Raw genomic sequence first — 26,254 nt, 5'->3', positions numbered from 1 at the left:
AAATATCATCAAACCCCTAGAAATTCAATGCGTTTTAAATATTTCAATACTGAACTCCAAATCAACTTACATATTCTTCACTCTCTGATGGAGGATTATTGTTGTCTGTTGAAGAAGTTCCATCTAACGGTTTCTCAGAAGCAGCATCGGGGAATAAAAACTTAGGGAGAACAAAGAAAACCACCACATTTTTGAGCAAATTTCCTATTTTGTTGATTTTTATAACTCATACAGACACTATTTGACTTTTTAATAGTTTTGCTGTTGAACCAATGGGAATGTTCTTATTGTACTGGCCAGTTGGTTATAAACTATCTCAAATGTTTTCTATTTTTCTTTGAAAGTACAGAGTTTCAGGAACAAGTAAATTTCAGAAATCAGAGATTTTTTTCTTAAATGTAACCATCTGGTCCTATGAGCTTTTAAATCTCTTCAGGCTCATCCAAGATCATTGAAATTTTTAAAAAGTATTAATAGTATTAAAAAGACAACACTATAAAAGAAAATTTTAAAACACTCATATAATCTGAGACAGGTTTTCAAATATGAAATGCCAAAAGTATATTTAAGACTCATAACTTTATGTTATGAGATACCCCAGAAAGAAGGAAGCAGTCTAAACACACATAATGACCAGTATTACCTTTTCCACATAGTTTCTGTTTATGTGTGTGTAAAAGTGGTAAAAAAAAAAAGAAAGTTTAGGTCTTCTCTATAGAAACTTATTCTCAGTCCTTTCATCAAACTGTTCCTTTCAAATGTTTTACAGTACTCCTGACTTGTAATTCCTTTTACTATGCATATTTTGCACATATTACAGAACATGCTCAACAGATTTTTAAAAATAAAGGAACTACTATGTGCCAACCCCTACTACTAGGCACAGTTACAAACAACATCCTATTCTCATATCACTGTGTGGGCTAAATATCACTGCCCATGTCTTACAGATACACAAGCTGAAAACCTGGTTAAGAATCTTATTCAGATTAATGGCAGGGATAGGATTAACATCAAGTTTCCAAGTCCAGTATTCTTTTCACTGCACTATTCTTGAAGGTTTTTCCCAAGATAGTCCTAATGAATAAAGTGCCAGAAGTACAATTACAGCTATAATTACAGTAAGAATAGCTATCATTTATCAAAGGCCTATTATATGCCAGGCAGTGTAATAGAAATTCCTTTCATCCAGAAAACAATCTCACGAGGTTTTATTAGCCTCATTTATAGATGAGGAAACTGAAGTTGAATGGCGTGTTCAAAGTCATAGAGTAAGTCAGGATTAAACCCTGGTTTGTGTGGCTCCCAAGCTGGGCCTGTTCCACTACACTATACCTAGGAGACACTCTAGCCCTTTCTACTACTCGCTATAAAGCTTTTTATGGACTCTTGTTAAAGAAAGTTTTAAAAAAATACAACTCTGACCACGTCAACCTTCTGCTTAAAATGGTATTAAACTGCAAGATGAAGTCCAGTGTTTCAGCATGGCAGGTTACCTGCTACTCTCCAGCCTCATCCCTGGCCACTCCTTGGGAAGTACCCTATAATATACCAAACTGTTCAACATGCTCAGGCCTCTGCTATTCCTCTGCTTCTAAAGCTTTCTTCACTACAAGATGCAGCTCAAGTGTCCCTCTTTATGAAGCCTTCCCTGATTCCCACTGCTCAGACAGACAGAGGCATCCTCTGCTGTGTTCTCACTTCTCACATGCAACATGGTATTAGAATTATTGTTTACTTTTCTTCTTCCCACTATACTAGTGGGAACTCTGAATGTGGAGACTTTGTTTTACGCATCTTATATTTCCAATCCAGTGCCTGCCACATAGAAGAGACCGAATATACAATGAATGAGCATGCATACAGACATACAAAGACACTACATTTAGTTACCAAGAGAATAGTATTGAGGACATCGTTATTCAGTGGTGATTCTTCTACACCTCTGTGTTTTCGTATTTTCTTCTTTGCAGTGTGTACCATATTTGAAACTGATAATTTATGAATTGGAACTGGTGCTGGCTCTGTCAACTTTGACAAAGCATGGGTTATATCAGCAATTTCTATAAAAAGAATAGAAATGAATACAAATTATATCATCAGCCTTAGCAGGTTAAACTGATGAGTAAACTGATAGGTTGTACAGAATATTTTAGTTCCCTCTTTTCACTAGTATTACATGGTCTCAGAATTATAAAATTTTAAACACATGTCAGCTTTGTACGCATGCATGATTGACCAAGGTGTAACACAAATTATTTCTCCCCGGGGAGTTCAAAAATAAACCTCTAAAACTCTGCTTTTCAAAATATCTTACACTTTTGGTGGAAAAAACTTATTAAATGCACTTAAGGTTTTAAGCTCCGGGTATAGTCTGGAGAGAAATGGTAGCTGTCTAGTCCACCAAAACTTGCTTCTCCAACTTAATTCAAATGAGAAAATAGATGAAAAGTTGTTGGAAAATGTGCCAAAGGAAAAGGGTTAGACATTCGAAAATAATTAAACAAAAAGGAAGCAAGTCACCTCTCCCTTCTTCCTCAAACGTAGATCGTCCAAGAATCTCGTCAGTTGACTCCTTTCGACGGCAAATTTTAAAAAATTCAGTGACAAAATCACCTACACAGAAAAAATGTTACTCATTTTTGACACTGAACTGAAAGAAATCAGTCCTCCAAATTAAAGTGCACGTCTTCTTACACAAGCTATTAACTAAGAAAAGGTAGAGAAAGAAGACATTCAGTTTTCCACCCAAGACAAAAATGAACCTTTTTTCAAAGCAAGGTAGCCTTGCTTTTCCTCTCTCTCCATGTCCCAGGATAGTAAAAAAGTTTTCCTTAGAATTCCATCTAGAATAAATGGAAAAATAATTGTGTCTAATAATATTAAGCACTTACCATGCACCTTAATAAGACAAACAGCAGCTATTCTCATTAAGTTGTATAAGTAACAAGAATATTACTACATGTATGCAGTGGTCTTTTTTCCCTAACTGCCACCCTACTAGAATTCTGAATCAATTAAAAAAATAAAAATTAAAAAGAAATTCTAAAGATATATTTCTGGAAGATTAATAAATCATGTGGGATGAAGTTATTTCAGCTTTGGCTGCACATTAATGGTATCCTTTGTGTCATTATTAGAAGAAAGGGGAAAAAGATTTGATATCTTCTAAAGAGCTGCAATGAGATATTTGCACAAAGGAATTAAAGCTTAATAAGAACTATCAGTACTAAAATTATTAGACAATATAATATACCAAGTACATCTAAGTTTGAGAATTTACCAACTAGTTCTGAATAAATCTAGAAGATTTTCTGGACTTCTTCAGAAGGTAGGAAAATCCTATAATCCAGTCATATAAACGATATGACTATAGTTTATTATATATGACTATATAATCATACAGTCTAGTCATACAAACAAATAAAGTTAAAGAGATAGGGTGAGATCATGGAACAGTAACTTAAAATAGGGATACTTTTAATACTAAGGTCCTCTGCATTTATCACAGAAGTCAGTGGAGGAGGAATAATAAGGAACGGGGAAACAATTTCATAAGTAAATTTACTAGTTCAGTGATTAAACAAGAGAAACTATGCATTGAGCATTTACTATAAGATAAGCACTGTATTAACTGTGATTCACATACACACATAATCTTACTTGATCTTCTCAATAACCCTAAGAAGTATGTACTATTGCCATCTCTATTGTACTAAGACTTGAAGAGATTATGAAACTTGCTCAAACTGGTGGATCTAGGATTTGCAACAAGGTCTCTTCAACTCTAAAACTCTTGATATCAAACCTCTACTCGTTTCCCTAACACCCCAAGACAAATTCACTGAAGGCAGGAATTTTACCTTATACATTTTGTATCCACTATTACATAGTTAGCACAAATGGCATCTAATGACAGCATACGATGAATAATAAAGAGCCCAAGAAAATAATGCTTTAGGGAAATGCCTCATTACTGTCACCAATAAATATTTAGTAACTCCATCAGTTGAATAGTAATATATCAGGCTATATGAAGTGAGGGTGGCATAGATGAACACAGAAATGGAGAAAATATTTTCATGCCTACTAAATATAAGAGTGGAAAAAGATGGAAAGGCACATTGAGGAGACGGGTTCAGAAAACTTCATGAAAGAGATATATCTACAAAAATGGGAAGGGAAAGTTAATTCCAGACATGGGATACAATAATACTATCTGACTAGCAATTGATATTTTTCAAAGTATTTCTATTTATGTTATTTTACTTGATTCTTCAAATGACCCTATGAGGTGTACAAGTTTCTTTACACCTATTTTCCTCTATCAGAATATAAATTTGCAGATGTGGTACAACTCTACAGAGGGGCTCTAATAAGACTGTCAAAATCAGCTTTCTTCCCATCATATACCATAAGTTCACAGGGATGACAAAAGGCAAAAAGGGCTCCATTAACTAGAATGGAAGATGCACACTATGCCACAGGAGGAAAAAAAAAGGAATGTCATAAAAGCATTAAAAGAATAAAACTCAGATCATGAGAAAATATCAGAGAATTCTGAGGTGTAAAATGGTTGCAACTAAAAGACAAGAAAGAAATCCTGTTAGTGCTATTCAAGAGTAACCAGAAGGATTTACTGCTGTTGGCAAAGACTTTTTTTTAATGGTGTTAAGCAAAGAGGTCACAAATGTAAAAAAGTAAAAATAAAAAATACTTTTTTGATAGGTGAAATAAATGCATAAACAATACATTCAATGTTCCTGATCTGGGATAGGCATATTGGTGGCGTTGCAGGAAAAGAAGATTAAATAGCTTACCTAGCAAACACTGAGGATTATCAGCTTTTCGAACTCTAACAGACCAATGGGGAGCCTGAATAGGATCCAAATCACTAAAATGCAAAATGATAAACATAAGATCCTAATTATGACAATCAAGACTCATGAATTTACCAAAATGCAGTCTAATGAAAACACTATATAGAAGGACGAACAATTCATTTTGCCTCACTTAAACTTACTGTTATTTAGATGCATAAGGCCATCCAGATAAGTTTAAAAAAATAAAATCTTAAGAAATCAAAGTTCTTACACAAATACGCACAAAAGGAAAAACCATAATCAAAAAACACATATGAAAATGATTCTGAACAGGCAATGTACACTAATTTTAAGAATAATAAAAAAGGAAAGAGAAACAAGCAAGTGCATGTGATATTAATAAAAAAAGAAACTACAAAACTTTGCACAAGATCAAAAGTGCCCTATTTTCCTAACTAAATAGATTATTGAGCATTCACTTAAGGGAATACTATGCAGCAATTTAAAAAATAACAACATAGATCTACATTTAGTGGCATAAAAAACATAAAATAATACATTAAATGAATAGACCAAATTAATATATAAATTTAAACTTTAAAAAGATACACTCCCATACAAATATCAAATCATTTTGTAGTACACCTGAAACTAATATAATGCTATATGCCAATTATACTCCAATTAAAAAAGAAAAAAAGAAAAATCCCAAAATACTAACTGGCTATTTTTTAAGTAATGTGATTGTAGGTAGTCTTTACTTTTCTTCTTTATACCCATCTAAATTATCTGATTAAGAAAGCTCATGTTACTACTGCCATCAGCAAATACATTTATTTTAATTATGGGAAAAAAAGCGTCCTATTTCTCACTGTTCTGCATTAAGCATGAGAAGGTACTAAAATTGCATTCCTCCTTCTCCACATTCTTCCTAGACAATGTTTGCTGTAATTTTCAAGTTGTTTCCATTGCACAGGAGTATGAGACATGGAAGTTTTGTAACTTATGATACTTAATGATCAAATATTACTTCCACACATTCTGATGACCAACATCTCTTCAAAGCACTTCATGAAATGCTTTTAACTAGCTGAGAACAGTTCAACAGAATTATGCCCTGGATCTCAAACTGTTAGAGACATCTTTGCTAACACTAAGTAAGATTCAGATTGTTCATTATCCCTGAACTAAGGATTATACCCCCAAAGTCAGCAGCTTAAAACACATCTCTAATACATGTTAATCAGTCTAAAAAGTGATCTTTAAAAATAGAAAAATCAACCAATCTTATCAGAAACTGATGTAAAGAAAAAGGAAAATTGTTAATTTACTCTACTGAAATGTTTCAATCTCAATGTACTACTCTTAACATACTTACGAATAAACATCATTATCCACAATGATACCTTCAGTCAAGTGAGGCCACGTAGTTGCTAAATGGAGTTCACTAAAATAAACAAAACATAAAATATATCCAAAAGCTTTAATACTCTATATGTATCCTCTGACCAAGCAATTCTGCTAGAAACATATCCTAAGTAAATACCCAGAGATGAACAGGCAAGTATGTTAAAAGTTGTGTTATTTATAACACAATAAAATTGGAAACAACTGGTTTAGCAAACGGTAGGACATCCATATGAAGTTAATGTCTTGCAGACATTAAAAAACCATGCTACACATAACAGCCCCAAAGTGTAAATAACCTAAAGGTCTACCAGCTGATGAATGGATAAATAAAATGTGGTATTATCCATACAATGGCATATTATACAGCCATAAAAAGCAAGGAAGTATTGATGAACCTCAAAAACATTAAGCTAAGGGAAAGCCGCCAGACGTAAAAGGTCACATATTATATATTGTAATTTATATGAAATGTCCAAAATAGGCAAACCCATAGAGACAGAAAGTAGATTAGCACTTGCCTAGAGCCAGAGGCTCTGGGGAGACTGGGGGGGATGAGAGCTAAGAAGTGAGGGGTTTCTTTTTGGACTGATGAAAGTGCTTTGGAATTAGACAGTGAAGATGGTTGCACAATTCTGTAAATACTAAAAACCACTGAATTGTATACTTTTAAATGGTGAATTTTTTGGTAAATGAATTCTATCTCAACTTGAAAAAAAATCACATTATGGGTCAGGGGTTGGCAAACTTTTCTACAAAGGACCAGAGATAAAATATTTTAGGCTTTGTGGGCCATGTAGTCTCTGTTATATCCTTGTTTTTTCTTCTAAAACCCTTAAAAATATAAATAGCATTCTTAGTTTATTGGCTAAACGAAAACAGGTTATTGACCAGATTTGGTCCACAGGTCATAGTTTGCTGACCTCTTATAGATAAATATTCAATTTCAAAAAGTTTTCATGTAAGATTATAAAATAAAGCAAGCCACAAAAAATGTACAGGATGACATAGATTTATAAAATAGACAAATATACTGCGAAAAAAGAGTTAACATAGCGGGCCTAATATTTAGAAAAGACTACTTGCAAAGTTGGCCCTTGGCTTGGCATCTGGGAACTTGCATTTCAGGAGGTTCTTACCTTTCCCTGATAAGAGTGGCTCACTGTGCCTAAACTACTTGTGCAAACAGTATGGTTTATGCTGAAAACCTGCTTTCCTTCTGGTATGTGCTAGGCAGAGGGTGCCTATGTGACCAACTCCTGATAAAACCCCTAAGCGCTGATCCTCTAATGAGCTTCTCTGGTAGACAGCTTTTCACACATGTCACAATTCATTGCTGGGAGAATTAAGCGTATCCTGTGTGACTACACTTGGAGAGGAGGCTTGCCCCTGGTTTGCTCTGGACCTCACTCTATGTGCCTTTTCTCTTTGCTGATTTTTGCATTGTATCCTTTCACTGTAATAAATCATAGCCACAAGCACAACTATATGCTGAGTCCTGTGAGTCCTCCTAGCAAATCCTGAACCTGAGGGTGGTCTTGTGGATCCCTGTTGTACATTCATTCAATAAACATATACATATATACACCAGATTCATGCATGGGAAAATGGCTGGAAGCACATATACCAAGCTGTCATCAGTGATCACCTATGAGTAGTGGGATTATGAAGTGGCGAATTTTTTTGTCTTGTCTAGATTCTGAACCCACTTCTTATATTTGGAGAGAACAGAAGCCAAAAGGACCAATTATTTCTTTGATCTTTGGTGGTGCTTGACTAACTGGTAACTCCAGTCTGAGACTGAATCTACCAGTACAGTTTAGAATTCACCGTGATAGCAGGGCCAAGACTCCACAGCAATGCAATATAACGTTGGTTATGAACTGGATAACTAGCCACCCTTGGCTCAAGCCTATTTTCCAAGCCGGGTCCTATAATGGTCCCAATTAAACCCTTGAGTTATCAAATATCTTTCCAATAAATTGATTTTTTGCTTGAATTAGTCAAGAGTTGACTACTACTTAGTTTGCAAGTAAAAAACCTGACCAGTAAACATACGATTTTTGCCTCTTTTTATAAGTTTTCTAAATTTTCTCTACTGAGCATTAGTTTATTACTTTCATAATAAAACTAATTTTTAAGATTAAAAAAATGACCATAAAACAGTATGCGATATTAGAGAACATGGATGATTAGAGGTTTAAAATTATAAGCTCCTGAATAATTTTAGGTATTAACCTCAGATTCAGTTCCTAAGCTTTTTATGACTACATCCTCCCATCTCCCTCTAACTATAGAATAATTTCTGTGACAAGGAGAGAGGACACTGAAAAAGATCTCTTCATTTCCTCTTCAACTACCAAAGATTCCTTTTCAAAAGCATAGTGCCCACAATATTTGCTAATCATCACTTGATCTAAATGGTCCACCATATGCACCATCTTACCCCCAACTTATTTTTGCATTCTTCAATCATTTGTTTCCCTACCAACTCCTATGATTTAAAATTAGGAAGAAATATTTAATAACTAACTCTCTCAACTTTCAACTACCACGTCAATTTTATTCTTCCCCCCTAAAAATTTCTCTAAGCAAAATCCAAATGAATGAACCAGTCAGAGGGCCACAAATGTATCCGTCAGCCAGCCTATACCATTTCCCCCTCGCTCACCACAGTCTGGCCGTGTTGGCCACCTTCTATTTCTCCCAGTAAACTCGCCAACCTCTCCTTCATCAAGCCCGTCACACAGGCTCTTCCTTCCACCTGGAATGCTCGTTCTCTCCCTCTTCGCTTTGCTGAGCCCTCCCCTCACTGAGACTCAAGTTAACTATCACTTCCTTTGAGAACACTTTCCTGATGGCATCCCAACCTAAACAAGTTCCTCATTTTACTGTCATTACATCTTGTACTTTTCCTTCAAATTATCCCACAACTTGTAATTATATGTTTATTTGGATAATTATTACGTCTATTTCCTTCAGTTAGATTGTAAATGCCAAGAAGGCAGAAACTGCTGTTTTATTTACTTCCATATCTTCATTTAGTATAGTGCCTGGCACATATAACAAACAAACATCAATTACAAAAGATACTCCTTTATCTTCTCTTGAGTGATTTTAAGTTAAGTGTTACTATTTCTACCGCTATGTGAGAGTATTAAAAATGTATTTATGCATGTGTATATACTTTTTAATTAACCAAATATTTTAACTAAACAAATGAGATACTTTCTAAATCAGCAATGTTTATATTTTCCAAATATTTTGCTATCAGTGATTAAATTTTCCAATCTCTACATTTTCTTGTGAAACAGCTTTTTCTTCAAGTACAGTAGCTCTTCTAAAAAGCAACTGGGTAACCTAAGAGGTCACCCTTGTGTCTCTTACTTGAGTGTTAATTTGTGAATTTTGAAAAAGCAGTCAGGAAAAATGTAAACAATTGTTAATTCTGGGTGATGGATACATGAAAGTTTATATGATATTCTCTGTGCTTTTCAATATATTGAAAGTGTTTCCCAAAAAGCAGACCAAGAATCACTTCTATAAGGAATAATCAATAAATGGTATTATATACATTTTTGTGTTATTTTAAAGCCTCTTTTAAGTTACAGAGAAAAAAACAGACTGATAGACTGTTAGTTGTAGGTCTATTTCCAGTTCCATACTCATTTCAGGAGGCTACAATATTATAAAGCACAGTAAAATCAATATCAATATAATTTAAAAAGTAAAGTCCCATAATGCAAATGATAGATTGAAATTTTCACCTAATAGGATCTTCACAGGCACCAAATGGTAACTTGCCAAACTCCAGGCCTCCAACTTCTCCTCCTACAAGGGCATCTATATCTAAACAAAGAAATATTTTTCCATTATTTAGCAAATAAGAGAAAATAAGGAGAAATAAGAATTTAATCCAGTTAGGTTCGTCCTTTGGAAGATTATAGATTTAAAAGTGCCTACATCAAGAGTGCATATAGCAAGTTAGACAGTAAGCAGTCAAGCATTAAAGACTGCCTCTAAGAATGCTATAGTAAAAGGATATACTTAATTCCTATTTATTCATTTATCCTATTTAAGCTATGCATTCTAAATTTTACCCTTCTGAAATAGCCCTCACATATTATTTAAGAGAACATTATTCCTGTAAATTTTTTTTGCATTTTCTAAGAATTTGATTATCATCTAAAAGAAAGGTAATCCAAGTATTAAAAAATTTAATCACCAACTTACATTCATCAGTTTTAAATAGCAAATAGTCATCATTAATACAATTACATTTTAGTTGATAGTACATGGAAATACATAAAGTTCAGTGAAGAATTTCCTTTCCATTATGAATGCTATCTATCATTAGAGGAGAATTTAAAGGGTAAATCATTCCCCTTAGTTCTATCCCTCTTAAAGAATAAACACATCTAAAAGACATCAAAAGGATTTATTTCTCTTTGAAATAATACAGATGGTTGTTTTTAATTATTTAGCCTACACTGGGAATTCCTAAAATTAAAGTCTACTGTTGAGTTACGAACAGTCCCCAGGTTTGCTAAAATCATGTTTGACAATTATCTACACCCTAACTAAATGATCAAAATTAGTAATTAATTGTGGTTCAATTACTTAATTCGGTAAATTTTCTCAAGTCAATTCATTCCATTTTCCTAACTAAACGATGCTTACAATAATAAAGATTACAATGACTAGCTTTATTACAAGATGTGAACTTTTAAAAGCTTCAAAATTTATAATAAGTACATTTTGTAAATGAGTAAATTATTACTAGACTATAACTGTACAAAAGTTTTAACTGAAGTAAAAGTTGAGAAACAACATTGTGGAATGAAAAGATCACATTGTGAATGCGAACTTTATCACTTGGTGACCATGTAACCTTGGGCCAGTCACTTGTGTTCTCTAAGGTACTTACGTTCTCTAAGATAATAATACCTGTCTCATAGGTGAGAATTACATGAAATAATATATAAAGTGCTAAGCACAGTGTCTGGCCCATAGTACATGTTTAATCTCAAATATTAAACTTTTATATAGCCTTCAATCCACTGAGGAAGAAAGCTAATATGTTGATCCCCATTAAAAAAAGTTTGGCAATAGAACATTAACGAAGGCCTTACTGGCAATCAAAACTATAATGCTGAGATTCTGGCTCTTGGGCTTCTTCTTAGATCATCAATGACCATACCACCTTGGGAAACCTTTAAAATTGACTAAATAATAGAGTGGCCTTTTAAAAAAGGAAAAGGAAGATAGGAATTGAAACTTCTAACTAGAAGTCAACTAAAAATTGTCTAGAGAGTACTGTTGTCCGGGAACTAAAATCACCAAAACATTTGAGTCGTTCTTCTAATATAAATCTCAGCTTAGCTTTTACTTCCCTTTGCTATAGTTTAGATGTAGTTCTTTTACTGTACATTAGAGTTTCAAATTATTCAGTGATACAAAAAAAAAAAAAACAGTAGTAGTATATATAACCACCAAAAGCTAAGGAAGTACTACACTAATTTTAATATCATCCCAAGACTATCAATTTATTATTTTCAACCCTATAAATAACCAACTACTTGGAACAAAGATAAACAGTAAACACTATTATTTTATTCTAATTTATTTCTCTTTGAGAAAGGTAAACTGAAAAACGTTTTCAGGCTAGTAAAATCTTTGTAATTATTTATAAGTTTGAATTAAATTTCTTATTGGACATACTTGAATGTAATTACACTTGTGACAGAAATACCCAGGAACCAAAACTGGACTTAATTAGGCTGTATATCCATCACGCTGAGCTGTTCTAGACTTCAGGCAATGTCTCGTTCGTATTTGTGGCCCTGACACAGCTTGGCCCATTATTGGATAATAATTGATTATTTGTTAAATGAATCAGTATATCAATAGCTAAGCAGGTAAACTGATTTTGATTACATTTTTATCAATGCAAGTTAAAGGAAAATATTCTACAACTCTTCCAATCATAAGTGTACGTGTATATACAGATGTTTTTCTTTTCTGCTTGCCTTATTTAGCACTCTTCTTCAAACTCTACTCTCTATAAGGTTCTCTGCATGTCTGTTCTCAACTTATGAGGGTGGCTTCTCTTATATTCTAAAAACAGACATTTTAATCATTCACTACATACTAATTCACAGCACATGATGTTCCACAGTAGGGATCCCCTGCTTTATAAATACTATTAGCTTTCAAAGACAGATCAGCAAATACAGAGTAAGTATTGTCTCTAGAACAATCTAAAGAGCTTTTTTTAAGAGAAAAAGATGATGAAGGCAATGAAATCAGCAATATTACATTGAGAATTACAAATATTTCAAATTTAAAATACTTGAAATGCACTGTTAAATATTTTTAATTTATGAATATATATTCTTTTCCATTTATATTCAATAAGTTAAATATAGTTCTAAATTATCTCACCTGGAGGTTGCTGAGGCCAAAAATACTGCTGCCAATCCTGAAGTACATAGGTAAATCGAATTGCAATACTAACTGGAGGCAATGGAGTTAAAGGACATCCCTAGGAAATAAATGCAAAGACAATAATTGTATTGCTTTAAAAAAGTGTTTTAAAAGCAATGCCAGAGAGCAAATTACATTAAAATAAAGCTGTTTAAAACTACTACCTGGAAACAAGATATTAACTTCTATTAAGCAAAATCCTCTTTCAAAATATTTTATACAATTTTAGTTATACAAATATAATTTCTTACTATTCTCTTCAGCCATACTAAATGTAGGAAAAACGTGATTCATTTTTTAAATAAGGTATAATTATTATAAAGTATAAGATTAGCTTTGGGGAGATGATGTCTTTTCTTTCTTCTAAAAGAAAATGAACTCAAAGTAAAGCCAGTCTTGAATATTTAACTAGAATTTTAGACTAAGACAAATGGTCACTCATGCAAAATAGTTTATATTAATCAGTTTAAAAAAATTTAAATTTATCTTTACATGCATTAAGAATCATAAAAATTAATATCATCCAAAAATCCTATGATCTCAGCTTCCCTTAATAATGGTTAACCTACACTAATGTGGAATAGGACTTAAATATGCATAGGAATCACCTACAGAGCTTGTGAAAATGTAGACTCAGTAGTATTCTGCAAATCTAACCAGTTTCCAAGTGTTGCTATACTGGGCAGAAGGAATAAGAGACATTTAGCTCAGCAGCAGCATGACAGCAGCATGACTAGTAAGTGTCACTAGTAGCTTTAACTGAATACAAACTCAATCTAAAGTCACAAAATAAGGTGACTGCCAAAAAAAGATAATAGTTTTGGGCTGCTGTGTCCTAGATAAGCAAGGTAAGATTCCAACTGGTTAGGAAGAAATGATGTTTTAGTCAGGTTCAGATATCAAATGAACATTCATCCATGATAAAGTTCAAATCGTCTAGAAACCATAACAAGGCTGATTGATACATAACCTCTGCTCCAGTCGCCTAGCAATGTAGACAAATACAGAAAGAGATAACCAAAAAGAAATACCTAGGATCAAACATGACATAAATATCTTTGTGGGCACTAGAAAAGGTACAGCAAACCCAAAGTGGTAAGTGAAGCTCAAGGCACGTGCCTGCTGAGTTTCAGGTGCAGAAGAAGGCAGCGGCAGCTTAGGGTTACAGAGTGCCTTAAATGGAATCAAAAGTACTCTGCCCAGAGTGAGGGCACTGCAAGACTCTGCTTAAGGCAGACACTGAGGCAGGGCACTCCTGCTTGGTACAGTGGCTTTGTTGGAAGCTATCACCACAGAGCGAGATGCTCCAAAGAACATTTTAAGACCTGGTTCTGAAATACTCTGCAGGTAGGGAGCAACCACAAAATTACAAAACCACTACAGAGGATGGGAAAGAAAGCTAACAATTTTAAACGTAGGCTGCAAGACAAAATGAGCCCACAAACAAAATTTTCCAAAAACATGAAGAAATGTAATTCTAAAAGAGACAAATATCCAAATCAACAACCAGAATGTAAAACCATAAAATATAAAGAACAGACGAAAGAACCAAGAATGTCCAAATGGAAAAAAACAAGACTAGTATGTGAGGAAGTTTTCAAATATGTAGGGGATTATGGTAGAAGAGGATTTAAACTTAAATTTTATGTGACTAAAGGGCACAACTGCCCCTCCCTACCCAAAAGGAAGCCTTTCCTAATAATCAGATCCACGCAAAAATAAAATCCACGGCTGTGAAGGGTGAAGGCCCCAGAACACTTCAAGTCGATGTTACAGAGTGATTTTTATAGAGATGTCTTTAAAAAGATGGTACAGGAGAGTCACATATTGGGCAGCTTTACTTATGTAAAACCTCTACAGTACACAAACCAGGTCTCAATTAGTCTAAGTTCAACTCTTATCAAATCAATTTTGAGAGCCGTTTCCTATCTAGTTGACTGAGCTTAATGAAAGTTCTGACATGATGTGATGAACATTTTTTTTAAAGTACAACTAGCAGACAGTCATAATCTAAGTCAGGCTCCACAGATGAAGGCGGTCCTTAGTGTCAGTAAAGAGAAGCTGAGCTACAGAAGTGAGTGACATAAAAGATCCATGAAAATAACGTTTACTAATATTTTTTAAGAAGAAAAAATAAAATATTCATATTTGTGTCTGACCAGAAATTAGATCTAAAAAAATTAAACATAATTGAAGAGTTCTGGAGAGAGCAAAGAAAAACTAATGGGGTAGAAATTATCACACACTTGCCTTTTTCAAAAATTTCTTAAAACACCACATGTAGAATTAAGCACTACTTAAGGCATTTCAAAGCCCAAAAAGTTTTCGAAAAAAAGTTACATACATACACACAACTCCCTAAAATATATGCTTCTATGATTTTTTTAATGGAGATAATCACAAGAAATTGCTAACACTAGTTATTTTGAGGAGAAGGACAGAAGGGTAAAAGGAAGCTTCTACTTTATTTAAATATCTTAACCTGGTACATGCATTACTTTTTTTTTAATGTCAAATGGATTTATCTGGTGGTGATAATCCTACCACTACACTATTTAGGGTTTCAACATTAAAAACATATTTTTATGAAATTAAGTTCTAATCCTAAATATCTTTCTGACAGTATCTATTAAAAAAGAAATTTCAGTGGAAACAACCCAAGTGCCCATCGACTGATGATTGGATAAAGAAGATGTGGTATATATATACAATGGAATACTATTCAGCCATAAAAAAAGACAAAGTCGTCCCATTCACAACAACATGGATGGTCCTTGAGGGTATTATGTTAAGTGAAACAAGCCAGAGAAGGACAAACACTATGATTTCACTCATATGTAGAAGATAAACACACTGGCAAAGAGAACAGTTTAGCAGTTACCAGGGGGAAGGGGGTTGGGGGTGGGCACCAGGAGTGAAGGGGCGCATTTATATAGTGACTGACAAAAAATAATGTACAACTGAAATTTCACAATGTTATAAACTATTACAACCTCAATTTAAAAAAAAAAGAAATTTCAGAATTTTATTCTATTTTTTTCTTTTTAAAATTTGCAAACCTTTGGAAAGGCTGCAAAACTAGTATAATGAATACCCATATGACTTTCACCAAGTTCACCAATTACTGACATTTTGATACACACTCGTAACTGATATATATATGAATAAACTTTTTTGGATGAACCTTTTGAAAGTAAGTTGTAGGCATCATGACAATTCATCCCTAAAAACTTTAGCATGTAATTCCTATGAACAAGTGCATTATCCTATGTCACCATAAAACAATTATCACACTCAAGAAGTTTAACATTAATACTACTTTCTAACATATGGTACATATTAAAATTGTCCCAGTCATCCTAAGCATGTCCTTTATGCCTATTCATTTTACTCAAGGATCCAGTCAAGGATCATGCATTGCATTTAGCTGTTATGTCACTTTAGTCTCCTTTAATTTAAACAGCTCCCAATCTTTGTTTCGCCTATCACGATACTGACATTTTTGAAGAGTCTAGGCCAATTACCTTGCAAAATATGGCTCATTTTGGAAATACGCAATTGTTTCCTCATGTTTTGATTTATGTTAAACATTTTTGGCAGGAATGCGACACAGTGATGATGTATCCTAGTCAATATATCATACAAGTTTGTTAATCAGTTTGTTAAACACATTTGTTAATCAAATTTGATCGAGTTTGTTAATCAAGTTTGATCACTTTGGTGAGATGGGTGTCAACTTACGCATTTGAGGGGATTATTTCTCTAAGCAGAGGACCTGCTCCACCACTTGCTTATCTGGCTTTGCTCTCTTTTCTGGGGATATTCACAAATAGCTCCTCAACTTAAACCCTAATTTTTCCTCCTGAGTAGCACAGGCAAGTCCTCTATAGCTCTGTGATATAGAACATCAAGGATATATAGAGCATATCCCAATTAGCCTTGCTGTTCTGAGTCATAGAATATAATAAGCCAGATCAATCTTAAAAATCAAATCAAATGAAGATTTGAAAAAAAACGAAAGGCAATTCAGAATCCAAAGAGTTCAGACCTCAAGGAGCTCACAGTCAAAGGCTCAAACAAGCAGCTACCTAAAGCCCACTCATCTGGGGAGGTTGGCAATAATACTATTAGAGGAGAAAGAGTAGATAGAGATAACACAGTAGACAAATGTTAACAAACTGAACAAACAAAATCAATTTAATTAGTTGTTCTATAGCATTAGCACACTAAAAATCTAATCAATACTTTGTTTCTTTAAACATACACAGTAATTTATGTAGTCAATTACATCTTTCTTCCAATTACATTACTAATATTATAGAGAAATGTTTCCACATACTCAATAAACTACCAAATTGCTACTTTTATCTGGATCCCAGATAAGACTGACAATATCTATGCCGACTCACAATCTTTGATTTGAAGATATCCAGCAGACCTGATAAATGAGTATACTGATTTGGCACTTTTCGAAGATGAACCATTTCGAAATCAGTTCGCACACCAGGACCCTGACATTCTCCCACATACATTCTTCGCCATTTGTGATGAATTTGCACAAAGAGTGGCACCTGGCTGTAGGACATAATTAAACAGGAAGAGACAGTAATTTCATTAAACTTTGAATAACTCCTAAATCTCAAAAATTCTCACTGTTACATTATTTTAATGTCAAATATTTAAAAGTACTAAAAAAAGAACACTCCACAGACTTATATTTATAACAAACACACTCTTAATATCATTTCTTCTTACACTAATAAACTGAAGAAATTACCATCTAGTGGCCCTTTATAGTCAGAGAATTGTTTTAAAATGGCTGGAAGTCATAAAAAAGCAAAATGAAAATTTTCTTGAATAAAAGCAATCATACCATATTAGCCTCTTCAAATTCAAATAAACTTTGATTCGCAGGTATTAAACAGTACAAATTAACCCAACATTAATAGTGAAATATTTTTTACTTTATCATTTGAAGATACAGTCAATCCTCACAATAATTCACAGATTTCCCTATTTGCAAATTAGCCTACCCACTAAAATTGATTTGTAACCCCAAAATCAATACTTGCAGCACTTTCATGGTCATTTGCAGACATGAGCAGAACAGCGAAATATGTGAGTTACCTGACACACATGTTCCCAGCTGAGGCTGAACAAAGCAATGCTCTGGCTACGAGTTTTAAAATTAGACTTCGTAACAAAATTTATTTAAATAAACTAAAATTTGGAAGCAAAGCACAAAAATAGTATAATTTACTCTTAATTTCAAATATTCATTGAATATTTCTGTAAGTTTCCCTTTAGAAATGCTCTCCCTAAAGGTTTGAGTTTGCCCTTATACACCAAATTCCAATCCAATAATGTACAAATACTAATCCTAATTATAACCAAAAACGTAACATTCAGTAACTATTTTCCTTCACAAATTATAATTAGTTTTTAACTCATTGTCTAAGTTTTTCAAAATGTCCACCCACCAGCCAGTGTTTCCCAAAGCAATAGACACAGAACTCAGAAGAAGATTGCACTTAGATTCACTGAGAACAGCATCACTGTTTGCAGCAGGGGCAATCACCACGAACTCTCGCAGTCCATACCTTAAAAAAAGAATCAATGGCGTTAAACAGAAGAAAACTTCAGAATACATAAAAACCTATTATTTGAAAAACATGAAAGAATTTCCCTGAAGAAAATTTAACAAGTCAGGTTTGAACCACAGGGGTTTCTCTTTTTCTTAAATGGCAACTGAACCTACAACATCCTGAATTTTCTTCGTTGAGTGAAACACTTCCCTAATTCATCTACTATTTCCCTTGTATTCCTTACAAATTAGAAGCAATTTGCTAAAATCACAAAGGGAAGAACACTAAATAACAGTTTCACCTTAAAAGTTAAGTTTCCAAGATAAAAGATGAAAGCTAGCACTGAAATCTTGCTTTAATTAACCGGTAACATCAAGTCTACTAATGTGGAAAGACAAAGTTTGATAGATTCCCTAAATGGCAGGAAAATAATTATCAGCCATGATGTACTTGTGCTGTCTAAAAGTGAGAACATGGTTAAGTATCCTAATTAAGGAAGTCATGTATTCTTTTACTCAATAACGTATTAAGTAGGAGTCAGAAAATTATTAGAAAATGGCTTACTCTTGCTATGATATCTTACAATAATGAAAACTTCTCATTTAGTTATCAAGTCCTTTAATAACAAATTTGCAGCCATATTTTACAAAAATGTAAGGTCAAGTTGCTGATCTTGCCTATTGAAAATTCCTGTCCTATTCACTCAACGTACTTTTTTTTTCTGCTTTTTTCTCTCCAAATCCCCCCTAGTACATAGTTGTATATTTTAGTTGTGGCTCCTTCTAGTTGTGGTATGTGGGACGCCACCTCAGCATGGCCTAATGAGCAGTGCCATGTCTGTGCCCAGGATCCGCACCAGCGAAACCCTTGGCCGCCGAAGCGGAGTGTGCAAACTTAACCACTAGGCCAAGGGGCCATCCCCTCAATGTACTTTTATTTAATAATTTTTTAAATAAAGAAAATAATTTATAAAAGGTATTACTCATTTGCCAATTCATTTTAACTCTGGATATGTAAGAGTTACAAATGCTTGTTTTTATGAACATTCTCCTCAAGAAATCACCCAAAGAGCAGTAAATAAAGATTAAAAAATAAAAGAAGTCCAACCCATAATCTGTTTATTGTTTAGATGAAAAAAATTTATTTCATTTAGTCACTTTGCCTCCACCCTCCTACCCCTGAAGTCAAAATTAGTATGTAGAAGCAGTCTCAAATACTGGAAGGAAGCCAGAGCTGTGAATTTTAAGCTCTAAAGGCCTGTAAAAATACCGTTTTCTTTTTTCTTTTTTTAAAGTCCTTGGAAGAAAGAAAACAAAACAAGTGAACATTTCCTCAGGGCATCCCTTCATCAGAGTGAAACCACTGTCAACAGTTTCTTGGTTGTTATTCCAGAAATATTCTGTCTGTCCATGTACCCACCCTACTCTCAGATAAGGTTATATTATACATACTTTCTGTCCCTTCTTTTCAAAGGCTACTACCCTATTGATCAGTACTTTGTTTCAGTTTTATGTTACTGCAATGATACTGCAATTGTGTTTCTACAAGTATTACCTGTGTGATAAATTCCTAGAAATTAAGCTGCTGGAAAAAATAACATCTGTATCTTTAACACTGATAGCTGTTGCCAAACTATTTCCTCCCTCCCCACACACACAAACTGTGCCAGTGTATACTTCCATTAACAACAAATAAGCCAAACTGAACTGCTTTCTATTTACCTGCAATAAAATCCTATCCTCTATGTCTTTGTTTCCTCTACCTGGAATGTTTCCCCCAATTCTATTGCCATTACAAATTTTGATGAATTACTAAATACTGATCAATACTAAATAGTGACGAATACTAAATATTGATTCACCAAATCTTGATGAATCTTTTCTTCGAAGATTTACCTCAAATACTACCCTGTCACCCCTGTTAAATGGCTAAATATGTTCTCTTCTCTGAAGTCTAATGTATTTTTCCTGTTATTATTATTCTTTAAGAGATCAATATTAAGTCATTGATTTACTTTCTATATCAGATCTTTCCATCCTAAGACCATGCCTACATCAAGTAAACAAACATTAAGTGGGGGGACTTTAAAAAATTAGCAAAAATCAACAACAACAAAAAACCAAGCAACCAGATTTAATAGTGGACAAAGGACTTAAATAGACATTAGTCCACAGAAGACAGACAAATGACAAACAAGCACATGAAAAGATGCGGTCAACATCACTAACTACTAGGGAAATGTAAATCAAAACCACAATGAGATACTAATTCATACCTATTAGGATGGCAATTATAAAAAACAAAACAAAACAGAAAACAAGTGCTGGTAAGGATATTGAGAAATTAGAAGCCTTGAGCATGAGTGATGGGAATGTAAAATAAAATAGCATAGCCACTACGGAAAACAGTACAGTGGTTCTTCAAACATTTAAACATGGGACATCAACATCATGGCAGAGTGAGCTGTTCCCTTAGTCTTTCCCCCATAAGATACAACCAAAAGGACATTCATTAACCAACAGAGGACACCCACACAGCACAGCAGGACATCTGAGAGATCCACGCAGCCATACATCTGAAAGTGGGGGTACTAGACCCCCGGGAAGCAATGGAAGGTGAGTGGATCTCCTCCTCCCCAGCAGCAGCAATCTAAGGTGTGGGATCTCATGCAGTGGCCAGCACATGACTCTAAGAGGATACAGGGGAACAGATAGGCCTCCATGAGAACGCTTTTGCTTTCAGAGTTCCATCCCAGCCCAGAGGAATGCTCCATACCAAGCAGCTCAGCCATCGTGTGGGCTCCCCCACCAAGCCCAGCAGCCCAGGCGGGCGGCCAGTGAGTGCTGAGCAGACTCATGAGAGTGAAAGAAAGCTCCCTTCCCTTCCCCTCCAGCTTGGCACACCAGCTCAACCGGCTGACCAGGGCAATGGATCAGCAGCAGAGTATCTGTGCCTGCATGTGTAACCCACCAAGCAGCAACAGCCAGCAGGCAAACACAGAGAGCCCTTTCGGCACAACTTCCAGCGGATGCAGAGGGTTCAGAAAATACAGATGTTGTCTGCCTGAGTGGTAGCAGGCGAAATCTGCAACCAGAAACTACCACTATGCAACAGCAAAGGTCCACTTCATCAAACACCATGAAGAAATACATTAACACCCCAGATCAAAGGCAAATGACAAGTCTCCAGAAACCGATCCTGAATTCACAGAAATTTACAATTTAATGACAGAGAATTCAAAATAGTTGTCATAAAGAAACAATGAGTTACAAGAGAACTCAGAAAGACTGTTCAATGAACTCAGGAACAGAATTAAATGAGCAGAAGGAATTCTTCACAAAACAGATTGAAACTAAAAAAAAATAAACAAAGGCTGGAGATGAAGAACAAAATAAGTGAGATAAACAATCTAGAAACCTTAAAAAACAGAGCTGACATTATGGAGGACAGAATGAGCAATTCAGGGGAGAGAAAGACAGAAATGCTGCAGATAGAGTAGGAGAGAGAACCAAGACTAAAAAAGAAAATGAAGATATTCTCCAAGAAATATCCAACTCAATTAGGAAATGCAACATAAGGATTATAGATATTCCAGAGGGAGAAAGGCGCAGAGCGCTTGTCCAAAGAAACAATAGCTAATAACTTCCCAAACCTGAAAAAGGAACTGGAATTACAAGTAAATGAAGCCAGAGAACTCTAATTGCATCAAAGTAGAAAGATCTTCTTTGAGGCATATATTAGTAAAACTGGCAAACGTCAATGACAAAGAAAAAACACTAATGGCAGCAAGGCAGAAGAAAATAACCTAGAAAGGAACCCCTATCAGGCTTTCCGCTGATTTCTCAGCAGAAACCTTACAGGCTAGGAGAGAGCAGAATCATATACTCAAAATTCTGAAAGACAAAAACTTTCAGCCAAGAATACTCTATCCAACAAAAATATCCTTCATATATGATGGAGAAATAAAAACTTCCCCAGATAAACAAAAGCTGACAGAGTTCACTGCTGGGAGACTCCCTCACTCTGCCCCCCCACCCCCACAAAGGAATAATCAAGAAGGCCCTCATATCTGAAACAAAAAGGAAAAGGTTTACAAAGCCTTCAGCAAAGAGATAAATAGACAAACAAAATCAGAAAATTGCAGCTCTCTATAAGGTTAGCAAACAATTATAAAATTAATGATAAAGGGAAGGAAAGTATCAAAAATAACTATAAACATTTCATTTTAATCACAAACTCACAACACAAAACGGCATAATTTGTGGCACCAATAATTTAGACAGGGAAGAGGAAAGGGATGGAAGCTGCTTAGACTAAGGAGATAAGACGTTATCAGAAAATGCACTCTCTCATCTATGAGATCTCTTACATAAACCTCATGGTAACCACTAAACAAAAAAGAAAAGAGAGATACAAATGATAAATAAAGAGAAAACCATCATAGGAAATCACCAAACTGAAATGACAGTCAGAAACACACAGGAAAAGGGGATGGCCTGGTGGCATAGTGGTTAAGTTCACATGCTCTGCTTTGGCAGCCTGGGGTTCTCCGGTTTAGATCCTGGGTGTGGACCTACACATCACTCATCAAGCCATGCTGTGGTGGCACCCCATATAGAAGAAGTAGAAGGACTTACAACTAGTATATGCAACTATGTAACGGGGCTTTGGGGAGGAAAAAAGAAAGAAAGAAAGAGGAAGATTGGCAACAGATGTTGGCTCAGGGCCAATCTCCCTTACGCCCCAAGACAACAACAATAGCAACAAAAAACAGAAACAAAAAGAAATACACAGGAAGAGAAACAAGGGAAATATAGAACAATCAGAAAACAAGAGATAAAATGACAGTATTAAGCCCTCATATATCAATAATCACTCTAAATGTAAACAGATTGATTCCTCAAATCAAAAGACCAGAGTGGCTGGATAGACTAAAAAACAAGACACAATATATTCCCTCTAGGAAACACATCTCAGCTCTAAAGACAACACAGGATCCGAGTGAAGGGATGGAAGATGATACTCCAAGCAAATGGCAAGCAAAAGAAAATAAGTGTTGCCATACTTATATCAGACAAAGCAGACTTTAAGATAAAAAAGGCAATGAGAGACAAAGGGGCAGTATAAAACAATAAAAGGGACTTTCCACCAAGAGGATATGACACTTTTGAATACATATGCACCCAACAAAGGGGCACCAAAGTACATAAAGCAACTATTAACAGACCTAAAGGGAGAAATTAACAGCAACACAATAGTAGGGGATCTCAACACCCCACTTACATCAATGGATAGATCATCCAGACAGAAAGTCAACAAGAAAATAGCAGATTTAAATAAAAAACTGGACCAGATGGACTTAACAGATATATATATAGAACACTCCATCCAAAAACAGCAGAATACATGTTCTTCTCAAGTGCACATGGAACATTCTCAAAGACAGATCATATGTTGGGAAACAAGGCAAGACAATACATTTAAGAAGAGTGAAATCATATCAAGCTTTTTTTCTGACCGCAATACTATGAAACTAGAAATCAACTACAAGAAAAAAGCTGGTGAAGTGACAAATATGTGGAGGCTAAACAACATGCTACTGAACCACCAATGGATCAATGAAGAAATCAAAGGAGAAATCAAAAAATGTCTAGAGACAAATGAAAATGAAAATACATCATACCAACTCTTATGGGATGCAGCAAAGCAGTTCTAAGAGGGAAACTCATAGCAACACAGGTCCACCTCAACAAACAAGAAAAATCTCAAATAAGATATCTTAAGCTACACCTAACAGACCTAGAAAAAAGAACAAAGCCCAAGTCAGCAGAAGGAGGGAAATAACAAAAATTAGAGCAGAAATAAATGAAATAGAAATAAAAAAATAGTAGGAAGGATCAATGGAACTAGGAGCTGGTTCTTTGAGAAGATAAACAAAATTAACAAACCCTTAGCCAGACTCACTAAGAAAAAAAGAGAGAAGATTCAAATAAATAAAACTAGGAAAGAAATAGGAGAAATTACAATGGATACCACAGAAATACAAAGGATTAGAGGAGAATACTATGAAAAACTATACACCAACCAATTGGATAATCTAGGAAGAAATGGATAAATTCTTAGATTCATACACCTCCCAAAACTGAAGCAAGAAGAAATAGAGGATCTAAATAGACCCATCACAAGTAAAGAGGTTGAAATAGTAATCAAACGCTACCCAAAAGGGGCCTGCTGGTGGTGTAACAGTTAAGTGTGTGTGCTCTGCTCAGCGGCCCAGGGTTTGCTGGTTTGGATCCTGGGTGCGGATCTATCTATGAACCACTTGTTGAGCCATGCTGTGGCAGGCGTCCCACATATAAAATAGAGGAAGATGGGCACAGATGTTAGCTCAGGCCAATCTTCTTCAGCAAAAAAAAAGAGGAGGATTGGTAGCAGATGTCAGCTCAGGGCTAATCTTCCTCAAAACAAAAACCTCCCAAAAAACAAAAGTCCAAAACTAGAATGGCTTCTCTGGAAAATTCTACCAAACATTCAAAGAAGATTTAATACCTAGCCTTCTCAAACTATTCCAAAAAACGGAAGAAGACAAACATTTCCTAACTCATTCTATGAAGCCAACATTACACTGATCCCAGGACAACACAAAGAAAGAAAATTACAGGCCAGTATTGCTGATGAACATAGATGCAAAAATCCTCAACAAAATATTGGCAAACCAAATACAGCAATACATTAAAAGGATCATACACCATGATCAAGTGGGACTTACACCAGGGATGCAGGGAGGGTTCAACATCTGCAAATCAACCAATGTGATACACCGCACTAAGAAAATGATGGAGAAAAATCACATGATCATCTCAATAGATGCAGAAAAAGCATTTGACAAGATCCAACATCTATTTATGATAAAAACTCTCAATAAAATGGGCGTAAAATGAAAGTACCTCAACATAATAAAGCCCATATACATGACAAAGCCACAGCCAAGTCATACTCAACAAGAAAAACCTGAAAGCCATCCCTCTCAGAACAGGAACAAGACAAGGCTATCCACTCTTGCCGCCCTTATTCAACATAGTACTGGAGGTTTTGGCCAGAGCACTTAGGCAAGAAAAAGAAATAAAAGGTCTCCAAATTGGAAAGAAAGAAGTGAAACTCTCGCTCTTTGCAGATGACATAATTCTGTAAATAGAAAATCCTAAAGAATCCATCAGAAAACTACTAGAAATAACAACTACAGTGAAGTTGCAGGGTACACAATCAACTTACAAAAATCAGTTGCATTTCTATACTCTAATAATGAACTAGAAGAAAGAGAACTCAAGAATACAATCCTGTTTACAATCGCAACAAAAAGAATAAAATATCTAGGAATAAATTTAACCAAAGAGGTAAAAGACGTATACCCTAAAAACTATAAGACACTATTGAAAGAAACTGAAGATGACATAAACACATGGAAAGATAGTCCATGCACATGGATTGGAAGAATAAACATAGTTAAAATGTTCATATTGCCTAAAGCAATCTACAGCTTCAGTGCAATCCCAATCAGAATCCCAATGACATATTTCACGGAAATAGAACAAAGAACGCTAAAATTTATATGGAACAACAAAAGATCCCGAATAGTGAAAGCAATCCTGAGAAAAAGGAATATAGCTGGAGATGTCACACTGCCTGACTTCAAAATACACTACAAAGCTATAGTAATTAAAAGTCTGGTACTGGCACAAAAATAGGCACACAGATCAATGGAACAGAATCGAAAGCCCAGAAATAAAACCACACATCTACAGAAGCTAGATTTTCAACAAAGGAGCCAAGAACATACAATGGAGAAAGGAAATAAATGGTGTTGGGAAAACTGGACAGCCACATGCAAAAGAATGAAAGTAGACCATTATCTTACACCATACAGAAAAATTAACTCAAAACGGATTAAAGACT

At 34.8% G+C, this 26,254-nt stretch overlaps 1 protein-coding gene across 7 annotated transcripts in view; it reads right to left on the bottom strand.

Annotated features, from left to right (window-relative positions):
* Positions 1 to 26,254, bottom strand: part of RAB3GAP1 (RAB3 GTPase activating protein catalytic subunit 1) — a 118,574-nt gene that overhangs the window by 32,965 nt on the left and 59,355 nt on the right. For all 7 annotated transcript variants that reach the window (XM_044769015.2, XM_044769016.2, XM_014849506.3 and 4 more), the window contains 9 exons: positions 18,197 to 18,316; positions 17,126 to 17,291; positions 12,675 to 12,774; positions 9,998 to 10,079; positions 6,202 to 6,270; positions 4,821 to 4,894; positions 2,524 to 2,616; positions 1,894 to 2,063; positions 71 to 160 (listed from right to left, as the gene is read on the bottom strand). In XM_044769015.2, coding sequence (XP_044624950.2) covers positions 71 to 160; positions 1,894 to 2,063; positions 2,524 to 2,616; positions 4,821 to 4,894; positions 6,202 to 6,270; positions 9,998 to 10,079; positions 12,675 to 12,774; positions 17,126 to 17,291; positions 18,197 to 18,316 — 964 coding nt within the window. The remainder of the gene's footprint in view (positions 1 to 70; positions 161 to 1,893; positions 2,064 to 2,523; positions 2,617 to 4,820; positions 4,895 to 6,201; positions 6,271 to 9,997; positions 10,080 to 12,674; positions 12,775 to 17,125; positions 17,292 to 18,196; positions 18,317 to 26,254) is intronic.

Source organism: Equus asinus, chromosome 4, assembly GCF_041296235.1.
Source record: "Equus asinus isolate D_3611 breed Donkey chromosome 4, EquAss-T2T_v2, whole genome shotgun sequence".
NCBI lineage: Eukaryota > Metazoa > Chordata > Mammalia > Perissodactyla > Equidae > Equus > Equus asinus.
This window is presented reverse-complemented; position numbering and strand designations above follow the sequence as displayed.